The sequence below is a fragment of the Stenella coeruleoalba genome (assembly GCF_951394435.1).
Source record: "Stenella coeruleoalba genome assembly, chromosome: 18".
Taxonomy (NCBI): domain Eukaryota; kingdom Metazoa; phylum Chordata; class Mammalia; order Artiodactyla; family Delphinidae; genus Stenella; species Stenella coeruleoalba.
The window spans coordinates 32,121,188-32,144,001 of record NC_137164.1 but is presented as its reverse complement, the minus strand read 5'-3'; the positions used below and the strand labels follow the sequence as shown (position 1 = coordinate 32,144,001).

Below are 22,814 nucleotides of genomic sequence, written 5' to 3'. Positions count from 1 at the left end.
TAAAAAGAGCATATTGTAAAAATTTGTAGGCCAGAATTAGAAAGGTCAATGAAATGGATAAGTTCCTAGGAAAAAAATTACATATTGAAACTGACTTTAAAAGAAATAGAAATCTTGAATAGGTCTATGACTAATTTTTAATTCAATGACTTAAAATCTTCCAACAAATTAAATACTTGGCCCAGAAAGTTTTACAAATGAGTTTTCCCAAATTTTAATTAAACGATTATTCCAAACTAATAGAGTGTAAAAAAAATTATGACCAAATGTTCAAAAAGGTAAATTCTTCATGTCCAAGTTGAGCTTATCTCAGAAATGGAAGTGTGGTTTAGTATTAGAATATCCATGTCACTACATTAAGAGTTTCAATAGGTTGAGAAAACATTTGATAAAATTCAACTGTTGTTCATCTTTTAAAGCACGAACAATAAACTGGTTGAACCCTCTATCCCTAAATATGAAATGTAGGACAAAGGGAACCTTCTTTACCTAATAATGGAAATTTAACTTTTAGCTACTACAGTACAATAAGACAAGAATGAAAAGTATAAAAACTGAAAAGGAAGAAACTAATCGTCCATTATGTATTTCTTATTGTTAATAATTTTAATAATTTTCCTGTAGGTTCCTTTTTGCATTATTCATAGGAAAAAATCATAGGAATAATGCAAAAATGAACCTACAGGAAAATTATTAAAAATAAATTTTGTCAATGGAATGTATAGAATCAAATACATTTTTACACATTAGTTACAAAATATTGAAAAATCATAATTTTTAAAAAATACATCATTTATAAGAAATAGGAAGAGAAGATACAGACAATAAATCTAACAAAAGATGTCCAAGACCTGAATGGGATAAATTCTAAGTTTTTTTCAATAGACTTTTAAAAGATGAAACTTAATGGAGAGCCACATCATGTTCATAAATAGAAAGATTCAATATTGATATAAAGATATTGATATAAAGATATCAATTCTCAATTAATCTACAGAATCAGCAATTCTGTTCAAAATCCTAATAAGCTTTTTCAAAACTCTTAATAAGTCTATTCTGAAATATAGATGACAAAGCAAAGGCCCAAGAATAGTGCAGTCATTTCTAAAGAAGAAAAGGAAGAAAAAGAAGAATATATAAGCTATCATAATTAAGACAGAGTGTTATTGGTACAAACATGGATACATTGATCAAATGTATTAAAACAGCCCCAAAACATCAACATGTATATGGACACTTGAAATCCAGAAGAGATGGCTTTGTAGATCAATGGGGGAAAGGACAGGCTACTTGTGAAATTGTTATGGGTCAACTCATTTTTCATATGAAAAAATGAAATTGGATTCCCAGCTCATTTTATTCACAACTGTATTCACAAATGTTGATCCCAGTTAAATAAAGTAGGTACTGAAATGTGAGCATCATTTAAAATTTTAAGAAGAAAATATGGAGGAATATTGTTGTCTTTGATGTAGGGAAGGATTTCTTAAATAATATATTAAAGGTATCAACAATAAGGGAAAAGAGATTTTTGACTACTACATAAATTTGAGAACTTCTGTTTACTGCAAGACAACATACATAAAGTACAATGACATTTACAATCCAGGACATATTTATAAAGCTAACAAAAATTAGCATCCAAAATATTTAAAGAACTACAGTCATTAAGAAAATGATAGCCAAATGGAACAGTGGATAAGAGATAGGAATAGGCATTTCATAGAATAGGAAATACAAATATTTTATAAACATGTGAGAAAATACTTAATAACATAGATATACAAGTTAAAAGCATGATGTGATACTATTATATACCTTCCATATAGGTAAAAACTGATGATAACAGTCTTGGTGAGTATGTAGGCTATGATTATGTACTGATGGTGGGGGTGTACTTTGACTCAAGCACTTTGAAAACACTTTTACATCACCTAGTGAGACTGAAGACAACCCTCTCCTTTCATTCGTCAGTTGTGCTCCTATCCTAGAAAGCAGTGGCTTTCAAAGTATTTGACCCTAACCCACATTGTAAAATAATATTTTATAATGGGACCCAGAACTCTTATATTTATATATTTTTTTGAACAGAAACAAGCAATACTTATCCTCACTGCTTATGTTATGTTCTAAAATGTTCTGTTCTCTTTCACTTAAAGAGTATCTTTCAACAATTTCTAAACAGATCTAAGAGCCAACGAGACCTGCCATTAAGAAAAACTCTTAACACATATACACAGGGAAACATACAAAAATGTTTGTAACTGCATGGTTCATCATAGCCCCAAATTGGAAACAACCCAAATCCCACTGATAGGAGAATAAATAATAAAACACAAGTTATACATAAAAATATGGATGAATCTTAGAAATGTAGAGTGAAAAAAGCAAGTCATAGAAGTTTATAATAAAGGATAATGCAAATATAAAAAACTCAAAGATAACATTTATGATAATAGCCACGATTTCTGGAGGATTATACTCTAAATTTTAGACTTCTAAATTTTACATACATACACATACACACATTCATTTAAATTTACTGACTTTGGTTTATTTTGCTTTCTCTGAGAGAAAATGTGTTGTATAATGCTATAATGTGTATTTAAACTAGTTGTGGGAAAGTTCTTGTTATTACATTTAGTCATGTAGAAAACAAACTATAGGAGGAAAACAATTGTGAACTGGTGTATTTTATTTTCTTCCAAAATACACAGACATGAACACATACAGACACATGTATATTTGTTAACATATATCTATATATTTTTATATGTACATTTATTAATATACCTCTGTATTTTTTAGAGATATTTTAGAATCTTCTATTACCATAAAAAGCACGTGAGCCTTAGGAACCCAGGTAAATTATTGGTTATACCTTTGAAGTGAACAGTCAAAATGTGACTGACGTTTTAAAATCCTCTAGACTGGTAAGCCCATAGATCTTTCAGATAAGAGCATGTACCAGGGTGTGTCTGGAAGTTCTGCAAGCACTCAAAGAATTTCTTTTGGCTTTACATAGATGAAAGTAGTTAGTGGCAGGGCAATTTATTTACCAACTGACTATATGGAAAACCAGGTCAAGAATAAGTTGATTAAAAAAGAAATTGTTGTCTTATAGATAACTATGTATATGGTTCACCCGTAACTTTCCTTTCTGGCTTCAAATTTTAGAATTGAAGTAACTAAGAGGCAATTATATCTAGAACAATGCGGTTTTCTAAACTTTTCTGTTTTAGGCTGCTTTTACTTCTCAAAATTTAGAATAAAAGAAAACTCCAAATTACTATTTGAACTGAGATAGTATTTTCAGACTAACTGCCTATTTCTGTGCTGTCTGTTGGTATTTTTCCAGCTAAAATTCTTCTAATAGTTATAATGTTAGAATAAGATATGTTTTCAATGAGATAGGCTTTTAAATGAAACTCTATAGTGCATTTTCCATAAAACAGAATAGCTTTAAGAACTACTTCAGACCTTATTTCTAAAGGTAGACATTATTTTTATAGATCCTAAGAAGTAAATTTGACTTTTTATTGCCCAATGGAATATTAAAAGGGTGTGGCAGTTATATCTGGTAATAGGTGATCTATTCAATGTTCTCATTGAAATGCATCCAGTCATTAAAGTAGAAAATTCACATCTGGAAATTGTATGCTTTAATAAGTTTGAAAAATAAGCTACATGATATATTTTTTATCTATTACCCGTTCCTCTTACTCATTTCCCTCAAACAAGAAATAAGCTTTGATTCCCAAATATTTGCCTAACCTTTGTCCTCCACAATCCACCTTTCCTTTCCCATCTCCCTTATACATACATACACAGGTGCACATGCACACACACATACAGATATACACACTTGTCTGTGAAACCACATGTCTTTTCTTTTTAATAGATCTTTATTGGAGTATAATTGCTTCACAATACTGTGTTAGTTTCTGTTGCACAACAAAGCTAATCAGCCATATGCATATACATGTCCCCATATCCCCTCCCTCTTAAGCCTCCCTCCGCTCCTCCCTCTCTCACCCTCTAGGTCATCACAAAGCACCGAGCTGAGCCTATCTCCCTGTGCTATGCTGCTGCTTCCCACCAGCCAACTATTTTCCATTCGGTAGTGTATATATGTCTATGCTACTCTCACTTCACTCCAGCTTCACCCTCCCACCCCATGTCCTCAAGTCCTTTTTCTATGTTTACCTCTTTATTGCTGCCTTACAACTAGGTTCATCAATACCATGTTTTATTGTTTGTTTGTTTGTTAGATTCCATATATATGTGTTAGCCTACTGTATTTGTTTTTCTCTCTCTGACTTACTTCACTCTGTATGGCAGACTCTAGGTCCATCCACCTCACTACAAATAACTCAATTTCATTTCTTTTTATGGCTGAGTAATATTCCCTTGTATATATATATATGCCACATCTTCTTTATCCATTCATCTGTCGATGGACACTTAGGTTGCTTCCATGTCCTGGCTATTGTAAATAGTGATTCAATGAACATCGTGGTACATGTCTCTTTTTGAATTATGGTTTTCTCAGGATATGTGCCCAGTACTGGGATTGCTGGGTCATATGGTAGTTCTATTTTTAGTTTTTTAAAGAACCTCCATAATGTTTTCCATAGTGGTTGTATCAATTTACATTCCCACCAACAGTGCAAGTGGGTTCCCTTTTCACCACACCCTTTCCAGCATTTATTGTTTCTAGATTTTTTGATAATGGCAATTCTGACCTGCATAGGTTGATACCTCATTGTAGTTTTGATTTGCATTTCTCTAATAATTAGTGATGTTGAATATCTTTTCATGTGCCTCTTGGCCAACTGTATGTCTTTGTTGGTGAAACGTCTATTTAGGTCTTCTGCCCATTTTTTAACTGGATTGTTTGTTTTTTTGATATTGAGCTCCATGAGCTATTTGTATATTTTGGAGTTTAATCATTTGTCTCTTATTTCATTTGCAAATATTTTCTCCCATTCTGAGGGTTGTCTTTGTGTCTTGTTTTTGGTTTCCTTTGCTGTGCAAACGCTTTTAAGTTTAATTAAGTCCCATATGTTTATTTTTCTTTTTATTTCCATTACTCTAGGAGGTGGGTCAAAAAAGATCTTGCTGTGGTTTATGTCAAAGAGTGTTTTTCCTCTAAGAGTTTTATAGTGTCTGGTCTTACATTTAAGTCTTTAATCCATTTGGAGTTTATTTTTGTGTATGGTGTTATGTAGTGCTCTAATTTCATTCTTTTATGTGTAGCTGTCCAGTTTTCCCAGCACCACTTATTGAAGAGGCTGTCTTTTCTCCATTGTATTTTCTTGCCTCCTTTGTCATAGATTAGGTGCCCATATGTGCGTGGGTTTATCTCTGGGCATTCTATGCTGTACCATTAATTTATATGTCTGTTTTTGTAGCAGTACCATTCTGTATTACTGTAGCTTTGTGGTATAGTTTGAAGTTGGGGAGCTTGATTCCTCCAGCTCCATTTTTCTTTCTCAAGATTGCTTTGGCTATTAGGTGTCTTTTGTGTTTCCACATGAACTGTAAAATTTTTTGTTCTAAGTTTGTGAAGAATGCCATTAGTAGTTTGATAGGAATTGCATTGAATCTGTAGATTGCTTTGGGTAGTATAGTCATTTTCACAATATTGATTCTTCCAGTCCAAGAACATGGTATATTTCTCCATCTGTTTATGTCATCTTTGATTTCTTTCATCAGTGTTTTATAGTTTTCTGAGTACAAGTCTTTCGCCTCCTTAGGCAGGTTTATTCCTAGATATTGTATTCTTTTTGTTGTAATGGTAAATGGGAGTGTTTCCTTAATTTCACTTTCTGATTTTTCGTTGTTGGTGTATGGGAATGCCAGAGATTTTGTGCATTAATTTAGTATCCTGCAACCTTACTAAATTCATTGATTAGTTCTAGTAGTTTTCTGGTATCATCTTTAGGATTTTCTATGTATAATATCATGTCATCGGCAAACAGTGATAGTCTTACTTCTTCTTTCCCAATTTGTATTCCTTTTATTTATTTTTCTTCTCTGATTGCCATGGCTTGGACTTCCAAAACGATGTTGAATAATAGTGGTGAGAGTGGACATCCTTGTCTTCTTCCTGATCTTAGAGGAAATGCTTTCAGTTTTTCACCATTGAGTATGATGCTTGTTTGTCATATATGACCTTTATTATATTGAGATAGGTTCCCTCTATGCCCACATTCTGGAGAGTTTTTATCATAAATGGGTGTTGAATTTTGTCAAAAGCTTTTTCTGCATCTATTGAGATGATCATACGGTTTTTATTCCTTAATTTGTTAATGTGGTATATCACATTGAGTGATTTGCATATATTGAAGAATCCTTGCATCCCTGGGATAAATCCCACTTGATCATGGTGTATGATCCTTTTAATGTGCTTTTTGCTAGTATTTTGTTCAGGATTTTTGCATCTATGTTCATCAGTGATATTGTTCTATAATTTTCTTTTTTTTGTGATTTCTTTTTCGGGTTTTGGTATCAGAGTGATGGTGGCTTTGTAGAATGGATTTGGGAGTGTTTCTCCATCTGCAGTTTTTCGGAAGAGTTTGAGAAGGATCGCTGTTAGGTCTTCTCTAAAAGTTTGATAGAATTTGCCTGTGAAGCCATCTGGTCCTGGACTTTTGTTTGTTGGAAGATTTTTAATTATGGTTTCAATTTCATTACTTGTGATAGGTCTGCTTATATTTTCTAATTCTTCCTGCTTCAGTCTTAGGAAATTATACCTTTCTAAGAATTTGTCCATTTATTCGTGGTTGTCCATTTTATAGGTTGCCTTCACTTTTCCTAACTTATGTTGACTTTTTAGCAGCTGTCGTCTTATAGCTGGTGCTTAACGTATGCTGCATCAATATGAAGCCACATGGTGGAAAAAATATAAACTGTAGATAGCTTTCAAGTCTTGCTTCTGCCTCTTACTTTCATTGTAGTGAACAAGCACACAATCATTCTGAGTCAGAATGGGGGATGCAGATTCCATTTTGAGGAAAGGACGGATTGCATATTAAAATATGTATTATTGCAGCTGGTATTTCATAGCTTAGCAATAATATTTAGTGTTACTATATGTCACGAACTGTGAAGAATCTGAGAATTTATCAAAGTTTCATGATTTCCATAGTTTCGTAGATGTTGGTAAAAACAAAAGACCATGGGGTCAGAAACAAAGAATGGTTTATTACAGCACTAGTCATAGCTAGAGTAAATATTTTCATAGATTACTGATCTCAGGTTCCCACAGGGCAATGTGAAGAGGGCTGGGTTTAATACCTACACACATAGTGCTTTGTATTACTGGAAGGAAATCCTGAATTTAGGGAACCCAATCGTTTTTCAGAATTAGTAAGACTATTTGACCTTTGCTCCAGTTTATCATACTGGACAGTAAACATATCCATTTGCTTAAGAGGTAGACACTACCTCTACCAAGAGTGTTCACTATATAAATATCTTTGAAAAAATAGTTTGGAACAAAGGTGCTTCATTAGTACTTGTATCTTAGAGTACTTAGTTTCGCACTCTCTTACTTGAAAGTCTTTAGTTGTTTCCTACTTCCTTGAAAGAAACTCTAACCCCCTATCTTGTTCTAGAAGATCCTAAATGATCAGGCCCCAGCATATCTTCTGACCTTATCTAACACCACCATACTGGCCTCTTTCTTCTCTCTCCAACCCAACAGCCTTTGCATTTGTTTTTTTCCCAGATCATTATCTGGGTAGGTCCTTGACTTTGAGCTTGAATCAAATCAGAAAGGGAGGCCTTATCTGACCACCTAATGTAAGTTAACTGTCCAGGCATTCTATCACATCATTCTTTTAATTTTTTTTTTGTAGTACTATATTTATTAAAGATTTTAATTGTTTATCATCTGTCTTTGCCTCCTGTCCCACCCTATCACACAGAATGTAAACTTGTTTTAGAACTATATCTCTATTTCCCAAGTCTTTAGGTTAGTACCATTTACTATTCAGTCTCTCAGTAAATGTTTATTGCATGGATGGATGAATGGCTGAGTTTAATATTCCCTTTATTCTGTGCTTTTTATTCCTCCTTTTTTCTTTGCAATTTTCCTTTTATTGTTTTGATCAATAATACTTTATTCTGTTTTTTATTTTATTTCTAAAGAAAAACTTGCATTATCCCTAGGGTAAAGAAAAAAGAAGAATATTATAGTAAAGAAGAAATTAAAGCCTCCCCCCAAAATAACATGCCACCTACTTGCTAAAGTTTAATTATATACTTTTCTACTTAATTCTATTAGTGATAAACTAGCAATTAGATAACCTGTTTGGATTCATTGGTCCTGAGAATATGATCTCCACAGGAGAGTGTAATATTATGCCATGCTGTTTGTTGGCACTTTGAAATATCTGTGATTACCTGCTAATTCCCACAAATGCCACATGAGTGGCATTTCTTGATTTGCATAAAAATTTAAAAAATAAGAAAGTAACTAATCACATATCTATTGAGATCTTCTTATGGTTCACATGTCATTATTGGTTTTGATGAACAGTCAGAGGGCCTGACTTTGAAATGCTAAATATTTCTTTAGTCATCCTTGTGACACTTCTCTCTGTATGAAAGAAATTGTTAAATAATGGTTTGTAATATAAGGTAGCTATTCATGTGCTAATATTTTAAAAGACTGTGTTACTAATATAAGAAGTAGCCATTACTTAAAGGACATTTAATCACAATTCTACAGATTAATAATTTTCCATTTTCTTTGTGGAATCCCTGTGGTTAATATTGATCATTTTCCAAAATTTGTTTGTAATAGCAAGCAATGAAGGACAATTTCAAAAAAAGAGAAGCAGAGGAAAAAGAAAAACGTGCCAGGATAGCCAAAGAATTGGCAGAGAAGGAAAGACTTGAACGCCAACGAAAGAAAAAGCGCCTGTTAGAAATGAAGACTGGTGAGTACTATCAAATTTGCTATTTATACTGTGTACACCAAGATTAATATGGGTTACTTTATCAGCAGTTTAATATACTTCTGTGAAAAAGGAAGACAGGATCGCTTATTTGTATAGTTAAACAGTAGAGCAATTCTTTCTTTTATGGGCTTTCCCCACTTTAGTTTACTAACAAGTAGTGGTTTAATTCTGATATTGGTCATAGGTGATTTTGGTCCTCTGGTGTACTGTTGTAGTTCCATTATATTAGCAGTTCTTTGGCAACTACTTAAATAACCAGTTCTTTGGCTACTACTTAAATAATCAATCTGCAAGAATTTATGTCAGTGAATAAATTAACTATAGGAAACTGTGGGAAATTCTCTGGGACAAGTAACCTGTTTTCTTTAACAAAATACTCTTAAGGAAGGGGAAAATATGATGGAGGGGAAACTTACTGATTAAAAGAGACTTAAAGAGACATATCGACTAATTGTAATAAATGAAACTTATATATACTCTGATCCAAACAAATGTAGAAAAAAGTAGTCTGAAAAATTTCAATACTTTATTTTTTCTTGTAGACGTGACAACATTGTTGTGAATATGTTTTAAAGTCTCTTTTAGAGACTCGTACTGAAAGTTTATAGATGAAAAGATATTATATCTGGGATTTCAGTCAAAATAGCCTAGCATGACTGGAAAGTAGGCAGGTGTATAGATGACACAAGATTGGCTGTAAATATTACGCGGTAAAGTTGGGTGATGGGTACTTGGAGGGTTGGATGTGTTCACTACACCATTTTCTCTACCTTTGTATTTTGAAATTTTCTGTTTTTTTTTTTTTAAATTATTTTGTTTATTTATTTTTGGCTGCGTTGGGTCTTTGTTGCTGCGCACAGGCTTTCTCTAGTTGCTGTGAGTGGGGGCTATTCTTCGTTGCAGTGTGGTGGCTTCTCTTGTTGTGGAGCATGGGCTCTAGGCATGCGGGCTTCAGTAGTTGTGGTACATGAGCTCAGTAGTTGTGGCTCACGGGCTCTAGAGTGCAGGCTGAGTAGTTGTGGCACACTGGCTTAGTTGCTGTGTGGCATGTGGGATCTTCCTGGACCAGGGATTGAACCTGTGTCCCCTGCATTGGCAGGTGGATTCTTATCCACTGTGCCACCAGGGCAATCCCTGAAATTTTCTTTATTAAAATGTTCTTGGGGGCTTCTCTGGTGGTGCAGTGGTTGGGAGTCTTACTGCTGATGCAGGGCACATGGGTTCGTGCCCCGGTCTGGGAGGATCCCACATGCCGCAGAGCGGCTGGGCCCGTGAGCCATGGCCGCTGAGCCTGTGCATCCGGAGCCTGTGCTCCGCAACGGGAGAGGCCACAACAGTGAGAGGCCCGCATACAGCAAAAAAAAAAAAAAAAGTTCTTGGAAAAAATTTAAAAGAAAACGTAGGAAAACTACTGTTTTACAGAGACGTATATGTATATTTTCTAAAGCTAAAAGTTACCACTAAGTTAGAAGCAAAAGAATTAAGTAAATTGTAGTTATATTTTTACCCTCTCAAAATTCCGTCTCTTCCACCTCCAAGCCACTAAGGATTGCAGAAAACTTTAATTAAAATCCATCAACTTCACTGCTCAATTACCATAGTTTACAACTCAGGGCTGCAAATTCACCTAAGGTTTCCCTGGGGTAAACCGAGGTGCCTTTTTTGCCTTCTTTACTTTCACTTTTACAGGCATATTTTATCTTTAATAAAGCAAGCTGAGTATCTTAATGTATTGTACATGTTTCTTCTAGGGGAAAAAATTATCCAAGCACAATTTCTTGTTCACAGGAGTACATTTGAAATTCAGGAAGTGTTCTCAGAGGTATCTTAAAGTGTTAACAAAATGGAGATCAGGAAAACTTAGCACTGATTTTTAAAAGAAACTTCTGAACACCTTTTTAAAATAATGTATTACTGCCTAATTTACCAGACATTCTGATATTTGAACATTAGCTCATTTTGTGTTGGTTAACAAGTCATCTAGATGGGTTACTTGATGGCAGACTGGCTGTGTACTGTTTGTGGGTTTTACCTACGCGTCTGTCACACAGAGCCTTTTTAGCAATCAGTCTGGAAAGTTGAAACCTGACAGGAAGCAAAAATTTTAATGAAACCTCACATCCAATGTAATCTTAATAATGTTTTCATTTAAATTTCTATTTCTCCTGAAGGAAGTTTTCATTTTTAAAAATAATTAAGTTTATTTTATTTTCCAATTTGAAAATAATATTTTCATGTTATAGAAAATCACCTAAAAAGTATTGGATCAAAGACCATTATCCATAATCCAAAGAATCACTGTTAATATTTTGACACATTTTTCCTTCAGTTTTAAAAGCTTGTACCTTTTAACAACGTGAACTTAGTGTCTCACATTACCTTGCTGAACTTTCTGAATGTTTCATGTTTTACATAACTTGTGATTTTTAATTTGTAATTTGTAATATCTATGTTGTTGCCTCCACTGGATATACCATGTTACATTTGTCAATGTGAGGTCATAGAACAATAGTTATTTCCAACTTTTCAGTGTGATATTTATTTATTTATAACTAATTGAAACTATTTGTAATTATTAGAATATGGAATAGAAAAGGGTAAATATTTTTAAGACTTTTGGTGCATGTTACCAAATTGATTTCCAGAAGTATTATTCTAATTTCACCAACTTTTAACATTTAGTTAGTTTATGAATGTGTCTTAGTTGAGTATTCTCATTTTTTAAGGTTTTTGTTAATTTAATAGATTAAAAAGTTGTATTTCATTATCTTCAGTTGCAGTTCTTTGAATATTACTGAATCTGGACATTTTTTCAGTGTTTATGGTGCATTTGTATATCCTCCTTGGTGAATTGTGTTGTCTTAGTCTTTTTCCTAATTGATTTATGTGTTAGTTTATTATGCATCAATATTTACCTTTTAAATAGATTTTCTCAATTTGGCTTTTTATTTTTATATCTTGACATGTGTTTCTTTTTATGTAATGTTTTATTATAATCGTTGTTTTTGTGATTTTTTTCTATCATCTTTAGGTTTAGAAAATCATCCCTTCAGCAATTTCATATTCTGCTTCAATCTTTTTTTAGTTTAAGTTATTCATAATACTATTCTGCTCCATTTATTTGTAATTCTTTCTTAATCATTCATATATTTGATGTATAATTTTTAATTTACTAGGGTCTGTTTCTGAATTCTATCAAAACTGTTCTAAAATTTGACGATCAATTATGGCTAATAGCTGGTTTATTTTGTTTTCAGATACGTAATTTTATGTTGAGGTTGTTACTTTTCTATTCTTAATTATTAAAATAAATTTGAATATTTTTGATTTTTCAGATAAATTTAAGGAAAGTTTTCTATTACATCTTTTGTAAATTGGAGCTCATCTTATTCGACCTATTGGATTATTTTATGAGATTTTTCTATACTATCTCTTCCCAAACATGGTCTGGAAATTATCGTAGATGGGTTTCAAATAAATGTAAGGCTCTCACTTGATGGGAGCTCCCAAAGCCTTTATATGCAGAGGTCCATATGTACCATACATTTTGACATTTTCCGGAGAGTATTCTTCAAAGGATAGTCTGGCTAACATTGATTTATATAAACAATATTAAATAAATATTTTAATACTATATATTATGTGAATATTTTAATAGATTTAATCAATCATTTGATAAAGAGCATACAGCATTTGATACAATAGAAAGCTATGATGCAGTTCTTTTGAAAATTTTGGAAATCAACTTTGAATTATTTTCCTGTACTGTAGAATTTTAAAGAATTTAGGGCTATATCCCAAATTTCATAGCACCTAAATATATAATTTTCTCACTGAAGTAAAGACCTCTTCTAAAATCCCAGTAGATGATGATTATTCTGAATGGTCTTTAATTTTCCTTTAACCATAACATGATTATTAGCACAGAAAAACAAAATATTCAGTCTCAGTATTAATGTAGTGGTTATAGCCAAGTAAGTCATATAAGAATCAAATATATTATTACTATTTGTTGATACCTTTTTTCATATTTAAAAATAGTACTGTTTTAAAAATAGTACAAATATGAAGTCACCTTTTTGTTTCCATATTAGATGTAGAACATGCTTTTCGTCAATACATTGTATTATTATGAAAAATATAATTGCAGTGGTCTTCCATTATTATTTTATTGGTATAGAAAAAATTACTAGCTAGGCCACTTTTGTTTCTTTTATTCATCAACAGTTTTTTTTTCCTATGTGCTGTGATTACAGTGGTAAATAAGGATAAATAAGGTTTCTGCTGTGATGAAGTTTATAATTATAATGAGTGAATCAGACAACCACATATGTAAGATAATTTCAGATTATAAAAAGTTATGAGAAGTAAAGTAAGACAGGATAATGAGATGAAAATAGAGACTGGCTGTGTTGGTGTGTGCTGGAGATGAAATTTGGTCTTCAGAACTAAAGAGAATATTAATGTATATCAAACTTATTCATTTAAAATATTGGTTTTAAAACTCCTTATAAACTGATAGGATAACCGGTCTCCTGTATATTTACTATGCTATATATGCTAATAGTAGGCATTTTTTAAACATCTTATTGTGAGGATCAGCTAAAACTTTATATTATTTTTCTTTCTGGGTGTTATATTTTCATACAGAATATGGTATTGCTCTAATCTTTGTAGAAGTTGTTGCCCTGGCTTTCCTTTTTTCAAAAGAATGTAGAAGGGCAAATTGTTCAATTTATAGTAGTGTTTTGCCACCTCTCTGGACCAGGAACTTCTTGTTTTTTCTTATTTCTGTATGTAGAGCACATACCCCTGAATGATAGAGAAGGAGAAAAATCTTCACATAACCCTACCCTAAACCCACAGGAAGCTTCCTTCCGTATATTTTCATGACTTTAGTATTTTCACCATGCAAATAAGAACTGTGTTTTTTCACAGATGTACAAACTCTTGTACCATCACCCGAGGCAGTAGAGTAAATTCAATCCCTGCTTTTCTTATCCATCATAAATCACTACTTGCCCTTGGCAAGACAGCAAGCAACTATTTTCAAGTCTACTATTTATTATCACTATCATTTCAGAATCTTATTTTTGTTAGTAGAATGAAAATAAACATGGGATGGTGGGGCTGTTTCCCTAAGAAGAAAAATGAAGCATTAAAAATCCTTTTGAGCAGCAAAACTAAGAAGCACAGCATCTTGTATTATGTAATGGCATTAAAAGGTCATTTGTCTCATTTTTGTTTTCTTTAAAAATGATGAGCCTGGAGGTCTCTTAAATATTCACATACGCAGTTGTGGTTATTTCTGTTGAATGATTCGGTATTACATTAAACAAACAAGCAAATTAACTACATTTTCACGATGTCCTTGTTTAATTGGTTGAATTTTGAATACATTCTCTGAGGTTGATGTTTAAATTTGAATTATTTTTATTTAGAAGATACTGAAAGTATTAAACATCTGATGTAGAAATTAAAGTGTAGACAGTGAAATTTATTTAAAGTGTGTAGCTATCCTTATGTGTGATCATTTCTAGTAAGACACATAGTGATTTTATGTGATTATGTACAACTTTTTCAAAGCTGCACTTCTGTTTCTTAATCATGGAAATGAATAGGGTGTTTGATAATAGAATTCAAATATTATGCTTTAAGACTTCCTGAGTATGTAAGTTGATTCACTTAATTTTTAAATAGCACATCAGAATGGTCTTGAAATGGACCCAGTGTTGTATAATTATGTTTTGTGAAGGAAGTAAATAAGAGCTTATTTAATGGAGCAATAAAAACTGTATGAGCAGCTTCTATATTTTAGTCTTTAGGTTACAATTTGTTTATTATTTATTAAACTTAAATGTCTCATTTGGTACAACTTCAGTCTATTAAATAAAGAGATAATTAGCTTTTAGAAATCTGTTGTTTACCTACATGGCCAAAACTGCTCCTTTGTTTTCCATTCTGCAATTTAGAATAACTAAGCAATTAGGCCTCCATTTTAGAGGAAGTACATATTACAGAAATACTACTTGGGAATGTCTCTTCCAGTCTCAAAGTTATGCAATTAATGTGTGTACTTGCTTTCAAAGGCTTGACAATTACCGTGTCCTCTACATATATCGTAAAACTTAGATTATTTTCCATAATTGCATACATTCTAGTTTTATAGAGTAGTGCTTTCAGTTTTTTAGCATCTTTTGGCCATTTATGCATATCAAACAGTTTTAATTATTTCTCTACTTAGAAGAATAAATAAATTAGATTGCATTGGCATTGATTATTTCTCTTTTCTTACCTTCATCTTTTAAGGAATAATAATAATAATAAAAGCAACAACACCCACTACTACTGCTATCATTACCACTACCACCACCATTTTATGTATCACATATTTGCCAGGCTCTGTATGTGTTCATTATTGCATGCAATAGTTGCAGTGATCTTAGAAGACTATTTTTATCAAAGAGTCAGTTAATTCCTTTTGTACATGGTCACAGTTTTAGCAAGAAGTGAAGCCAAGACTCATGTTTTCTGACCAGAGGTCATGTTTTTATTTTTAGTTCTTTAAATTTTTTTTAATTGAACTATGGTTGATTTACAATATTGTGTTATTTCAGGTGTACAGCTTTAGATTCTTTTTCATGATAGGTTAATACAAGATATTGAATATAGTTCCCTGTGCTATACAGTAAATCCTTATTATTTATCTGTTTTATATATAGTGGTGTGTAGCTGTTAGTTCCATAATGCTAATTTATCCCTCCCCCTTCTTCTTTCCCCTATGGTAACGATAAGTTTGTTTTCTATGTCTGTGAGTTTGTTTCTGTTTTGTAAATAAGTTGATTTATATTATTTTTTTAGATTTCATCTCTAAGTGATATACTTTTCTCTCTCCATCTGACTTACTTCACTTAATGTGATAGTCCCAGAAGTCGTATTTTTAACTATTGTGCTGTTATAGAAAACAGCACAATAGTTGCTGTTTTCTATAGAAAAAATTTTCTATAGTATAGAAAATAGGGACCAAAACAATTTTAGTAATTGGTGACTGGCACTAGACTATACCTATGTATTGTATACATTTGTTGAGAATTGTCTTCCCTTAAAACCTGTGAGAGGGACAACTATCTCTTTAGTGCCATATCAATGGTTTTAAACTAGATAGCCTCTTCCTCTGTCTTGGGAAGTTTTGAGAGAATTGCCAAATTAGGAATGCTTCCCAAATGCTTCAGATTCTACTTTGATTCTTCTGCTTATCCAAAGATTTGTATATCCCAATGCCTAGAACTAGCACCTCCCTGCCCCACTTTTTCTTTTTAATTTTTTTATTGAAGTATACATGATTTACAAGAGGTTTAATTTTTTTTAATTTTTATTTTATATTGGAGTATAGTTGATTTATAATGTTGTGTTAGTTTCAGGTGTACAACAAGGTGATTCAGTTATACATATACATATATCCATTATTTTTCAGATTCTTTTCCCATATAGGTTATTACAGAATATTGACTAGAGCTCCCTGTGCCATACAGTAGGTCCTTGTTGATTATCTATTTTATATACGGTAGTGTGTATATATAATCCCAAATTACTAATTTATCCCTCCCCCCACCCCACATTTCCCCTTTGTAACCATAGCTTGTTTTTGAAGTCTGTGAGTCTGTTTCGATTTTGTAAATAAGTTCATTTGTATCTTTTTCTTTTTGAATTTTATTTTATTTATTTTTTTACATAGTAGGTTCTTATTAGTTATCTATTTTATACATATTAGTGTATATATGTCAATCCCAATCTCCCAATTTATCCCCCCACCCTCACCCCACTATCCCCCCTTTGCATCCATACATTTGTTCTCTACATCTTTGACTCTATTTCTGCCTTGCAAACTGGTTCATCTGTACCATTTTTCTAGATTCCACATACATGCATTAATATATTTGTTTTTCTCTTTCTGAGTTACTTCACTCTGTATGACAGTCTCTAGGTCCATCCACGTCTCTGCAAATGATCCAATTTCGTTCCTTTTTATGGCTGAGTAATATTCCATTGTATATATATATACCACATCTTCTTTATCCATTCATCTGTCAATGGGCATTTAGGTTGCTTCCATGACCTGGCTATTGTAAATAGTGCTGCAGTGAACATTGGGGCACGTGTGTCTTTTTGAATTATGGTTTTCTCTGGGTATATGCCCAGTAGTGGGATTGCTGGGTCATATGGTAATTCTATTTTTAGCTTTTTAAAGAACCTCCATACTGTTCTCCATAGTGGCTGTATCAATTTACATTCCCACCAACAGTGCAAGAGGGTTCCCTTTTCTCCAAACCCTCTCCAGCATTTGTTGTTTGTAGATTTTCTGATGATGCCCATTCTGACCAGTGTGAGGTGATACCTCATTGTAGTTTTGATTTGCATTTCTCTAATAATTAGTGACGTTGAGCATCTTTTCATACGCCTCTTAGCCATCTGTATGTCTTCTTTGGAGAAATGTCTATTTAGGTCTTCTGCCCCACCCTGCCCCTCTTGAAGGAGGGATTTTTCAATAGTCTAAATAGTTCTGGGCCCAGAGCTCAACAGCTCTGAAAGGGGTGAAACTGTCTTCAGTATTTTCACTGTTTGACCCACGTTAGAAGTTAAGGACCCAGGGAACTTGCAGTATAGTATTTTTGAAAGGGCACAAACACCTTAGTGTGCTTTACTGGAGCACAAATGCCCTGAGACACCCCGTCTCCACCCCCCATCTCTACCATGTGACATTTCTTTTTCTGATGGTATTAAGAGACTGAGACCCCATGAATAGTATCAAGGGGTGTCTGGTGGGAGACTTTTCCTAGAGAGTCTCACTAATAGTTATACAGGTTTTCATTTGTGTGCAGGAGTCTCTCACTGGAAAACACAGCTTCAATTTGTGGAAACTCATTTAGAGAATAGCTTTTGTGTGCACTCATAGATGGCTTCTCTGTGTAGCTGTGCAAGGCTCACATACCATTTTGTCTCCTTCCAAAATGCCTCAGAGAAGAGAAATTAGGAGAGGAGGCTCTCAGACTTCTCTAGCACAACATATCTTGAAACCTTGATTCTTTTTTTTTTTTTTTAACTTTGAGCTATGTGTGTAGTTCTTTGTTAAACATCATTATGGTACATCCTCACACTGATTGGTTTACTGCTCATCCAATATTTAAAAACCAGGGCTTCCCTGGTGGCGCAGTGGTGGAGAGTCCGCCTGCCGATGCAGGGGACACGGGTTCGTGCCCCGGTCCGGGAAGATCCCACATGCCGCGGAGCAGCTAGGCCCGTGAGCCATGGCCGCTGAGCCTGTGCGTCCGGAGCCTGTGCTCCGCAACGGGAGAGGCCACAACAGTGAGAGGCCCTCGTACCGCAAAAAATAAATAAATGAATAAAAATCATTTGCATTGCCCTTTTTATGAATATTATATAATATTAACTACATGCCAAGTAGAAAATAGACTCCGTTTTTTGTTGTTTAGGTTTGTTTTGGAGTGAGAGATTAAATGCCAATCATCGGGGGAAAATCATTTAAATCTTTATAGCACAGATTTCTTTTACGAATTTTACCAAAGAAATCTTTATATTAACATCACTTATTCATAAATTTTTGTGTTACTAAGCCTAGATTCACCCTGTTTATATTCTAGGCAGAAATCATATCAATCAGTAATTCTGATCTTATTACAATATGGAGATGCTATAACTTTGATAACATCAGTTACACTTATTGTACTATAATTGAGAACTCAATCACAGTAGCATCTTCTTTGTGTATAACATTGAGTACTCCTTAGATAACTGTCTCCCTAATCAGTAGTTATTTACACAGTGTACACTTTCCAAGCCAGTGGATTGTTGTCACCATGAGCCCTTCCAAGTCAGATTGCCAGTTCTGAGTGGAATTATTATTTGTATTTGATGGGAAGTTGTTCTCTTCAATTTCAGAGATAGACATTGAATGTTATCTTATTTCAGACATAATCACAAATCTCTTTGTCTTTTAACAGACTTATCTTGTTTCTGTAATCTAATGTATTCCCTTTAAACATTTTTTAAACCTCTGTTTTTAGCATTTACCCTGAGAAACAGAGGCCTCCATAAACCTCCAATTGTTTTAGATCCATAGAAGATAGACTTTTGAACCTGGTTGTTACCTTAATAGAGTCCAACCCAACACTTTACACTATATATATACACACACACATATATATATGCACATATGTATGTACATACATATGTATACACGTATATGTATGTATATGTGTGTATGTATATACATACGTGTGTGTGTGTAATATATATATATACACACACACACGTACCAGGGATGGTATAAATTTTACCTTTTTTCCAATTGTTATATATGTGTGTGTGTGTGTGTGTGTGTGTGTGTGTGTGTGTGTGTGTGTGTGTATGCTAGTCAAAAAAACTATAGCAAACAATCAGACAAAATTGCAACCAAAACAGAATTTCTTAGGTCCTTCAAGCAGTTAAATATGTCTACATCCCCTTTTATAATTCAAAAATGCAGGATGCTCTGAAAACCAAAATTTTTAAAGTAACTTTAGTGTCCAAACTGATCTGATGCCAAATCTGACCTGAACTGATAAGAGGTTCCATCAAATGTGAATATTCATGCTGCAGAAATAATAAAATTTTTAATTAGAGGATGCTGCTCTAAGTTGCTCTGGGTGTATTATGATTTTACGGCATATACACCTTTTTGACCTTTCTGCAGTCTGAAAAACTTCAATTCTGAAATATCTGACTGAAGAGGTTACAGATAAGAGACCATGAACTTGAAATTCTCAGTGACTGTCCTCTGTCTCTGTTGAACTGGTTATACTATCCAGTGTACCTCTGGCATAGTTATTCCTACTTCTCTGAATTTATTTCTGATGTTCTCTCTCCCATAAATACCTTTTCTCTAATTCTTAACTGACTGAATCTAACAAAATGTGATTTAACAATTCTTGCATTCTCCAAAAAGTCTTCTCCTAACATTTGCTCTTGATAATAGTCTATTTTTTATAAACCATTATAGTCTTGCCATATAAATTATGTGTAGAATATTTGGTTATCCTCATTTTATTTGCTTTAGTCCTGTGCTTCTAATAGTTTGTGCATTTTTCAAGAATATGGCCTTATGCGTTCTTCTCGTAGGACTTAGCACACTGTGTGCACATGGTAAATACCATGGAAGGCAGTCAGAAGATTTGCCAAACAAATGATACATATTTAATTGGCTGAAAGACATCTCTTCCATTTTGTGTTCAGTTGAGCATATTGTTATTTATATGTAAAGTAAAAATGTAGATCAAACTACAGCCCTTGAGCCAAATCAGCCTGCACCTCTTTTTATAAGTAAAGTTTTGTTGGAAAATAGACACACTCATTTCTTTACCTATTGTCTGTGGCTGCCTTTTTGCTACAAGTGCAGAGTTGAGTAATTGGGACACAGACCATTTGTCCCATATTTGCTATCTGGTCCTTTACAGAAGAAGTTTGCCAACTCCTAATATAAATAATCTATAGAGACTATTCTTTTGAGTTTTATGACACAGAGTAAAAAAATTGTTCTGTTAACTTTTTTCTTATCTTCCTATAGCCAAAGCATGCATTTGCAAAATGGCTGATCTGTGTTGCAAAACGAGGATCTAGTAGTTAAATGAGTAAAAATATTGACACAAATCATGGTAATTGTTAGGGAAAACTTAATCTTTCAACACATTTCCAACAGCAGAAAAATTACCTGACTTTTAGATTCTGTTAATTTGAAATGGAAAGTTGTGCACTTGAACTTTTGAAATGCTAACAAGAGCCTGGGCTGTCAATTGTTCCAGTAACCAACCTAGCACAACCATTGTGCTCCTATCCTTTTATCCCAGCTTTTGTCCCCAGTATTTCTGTACTATTGTTTGTATATCTTTTGAGATGAAAATATCAATGTGTCAAAAGGTCATAGGGGGAGCCAGCTTTTTCTTTATTAATAGGCTGTCTCTTTTCTCTTCCTATTTTTGGTCATTTTGACATTAAATCCTTAAAGTTGAAGGAAATCCATTCAGTGGCGTTGAACTTGGTCATGAAGGTTGCTCAAAGTCTGAAGTGATTATCTTGCTGAGTAAAAGAGGAACTCAATAGTATTTGGCTTTTGATGGTAAATAAGTATACCCTAGGGCAGACTGGGAAAATTAAGCAGAGAAATTGAATATTTATGTGTTACTTGAAAGTGGTATAAATAGGCATTAGTGTTTAGATGAAATTAGACATTATTTTGTGATAGGATTTTAAAATATTGTTTCCTGAATAGCTTCCTTCCTCAGGTACCCAATGTTCTTCAAGAAAATTAGAAGCAGCATAATATTAACGAAGTCAACATCGAGGGCAGCCTTAACACAGGAGAGGATGCCCCAAGGCAGGAAGAATTTGACAGACTAGTGTAATACAGAAAACAGATGACTGACTGTTTTTGGAACAAGCAACTCTTGGGAGACATTACTGGCTAGAATAAATTGTGTCACCATAGAACTGTCACCAGTAATTATCATTAATGGGTAAAAGTGACAGTAATTTTAGTAATATAATCCTTTGAATGTTCATTTTTAAACTATTAGTGGTATTCATGCAGCAACTCTTGCAAAGTGGAAACATTTTTTGTCAAATTAGTGTTGAGTCAGAGGCTCCATCACTAACTTTCAAGAGGGTTGTGTAAAGGAAATACAGCATTAGGAGGCTGGATAGTTTCCCTCCAAAGCCATTCCCACTCTGATTCTTTGACTTGCCGTTAGTTCTAAGCTTCTAAATGTGCAACAGTTCCTCTTTTTTAAGTTAACTCAGAATAGCCTTCAAATGTCATAAAGTCAAGAAGATTGGTGAACAAAAGGGACTCTCTGTATTCAAAAGCTAAGAATTAAGAAAAAGGGAGTTTTTCTATTGCACTTCAGATATATTTTATAACTATTGATTGTGTTAGTGCTGAATTGCAGTTATTAGCTCGTTTCCAGTGGATATTCTCAATGCTAATTAGATTATATTTTCTGTTGGTTTCATGAGTGAATAAAAGTACTTTCTTTTCATTTTCTTTGCCCTCCATTATTTATTTTAAATGGAACAATGTTAAGCTCTCAAAAAAACATGGCAACTTTTGATAGTAGTCGCTCACTATTTCTTGTTTGCGTGGAGTATTTTTATTAGATAGATATTAAATCAGTAAGTAAATAAATAGATCTGTTAAATGTTTTAATAGATGATTCTACCATTTTGCTGTGCCTCTATCATTATCCTCTGATTTCAACTTTGGTAGATGAAAATATCATTTATGATCATTGGAAGCACCTTTCATCCTTTCAGAAAGACCCTAATGTTGCTCACCTTCCCTGTAGACTGCAGCCCTTGGAGAACTTTTCCATGGGATGCTCAAGGAACTTGGTCCAAGGAAACATGGGGTTGGGGTTATACTGTGTCCTAACTGATTTTCCCATTGCACTTTTCTGTGCCCAGCATTGCAGTCTGAGGAAGTGATGTTTCCTAAATCATCTGCTGGGATTGAACATAAAATGGCTTCATGTTATATTTGGAGGCATAGTAGAGAGTTTATGAACTATTTCTTCTCTTCCTGGAAAATTAGAAGAGCCCAGATGACATCAAGCTTTGTTCAGAACTACTGCACTCATGTCATAAGGGAGAGCCTGGGAAGGAGTGTTGTTTTTCCAATCTTTCCTCCTCCCGGGGAGGAAATTCCCATTTTATGTTTGGCACCATCCTATTCCTAAAGCAGTGCACTTTGGTGGAATAGAAATGGAATACCAACTCAGTTGCCATCTATCAACT

At 33.5% G+C, this 22,814-nt stretch overlaps 1 protein-coding gene across 1 annotated transcript in view; it reads left to right on the top strand.

Moving 5' to 3' along the window:
* Positions 1-22,814, top strand: part of DIAPH3 (diaphanous related formin 3) — a 413,319-nt gene that overhangs the window by 370,076 nt on the left and 20,429 nt on the right. Inside the window, 1 exon segment of the mRNA XM_079902970.1 lies at positions 8,816-8,951. Coding sequence (XP_079759096.1) covers positions 8,816-8,951 — 136 coding nt within the window.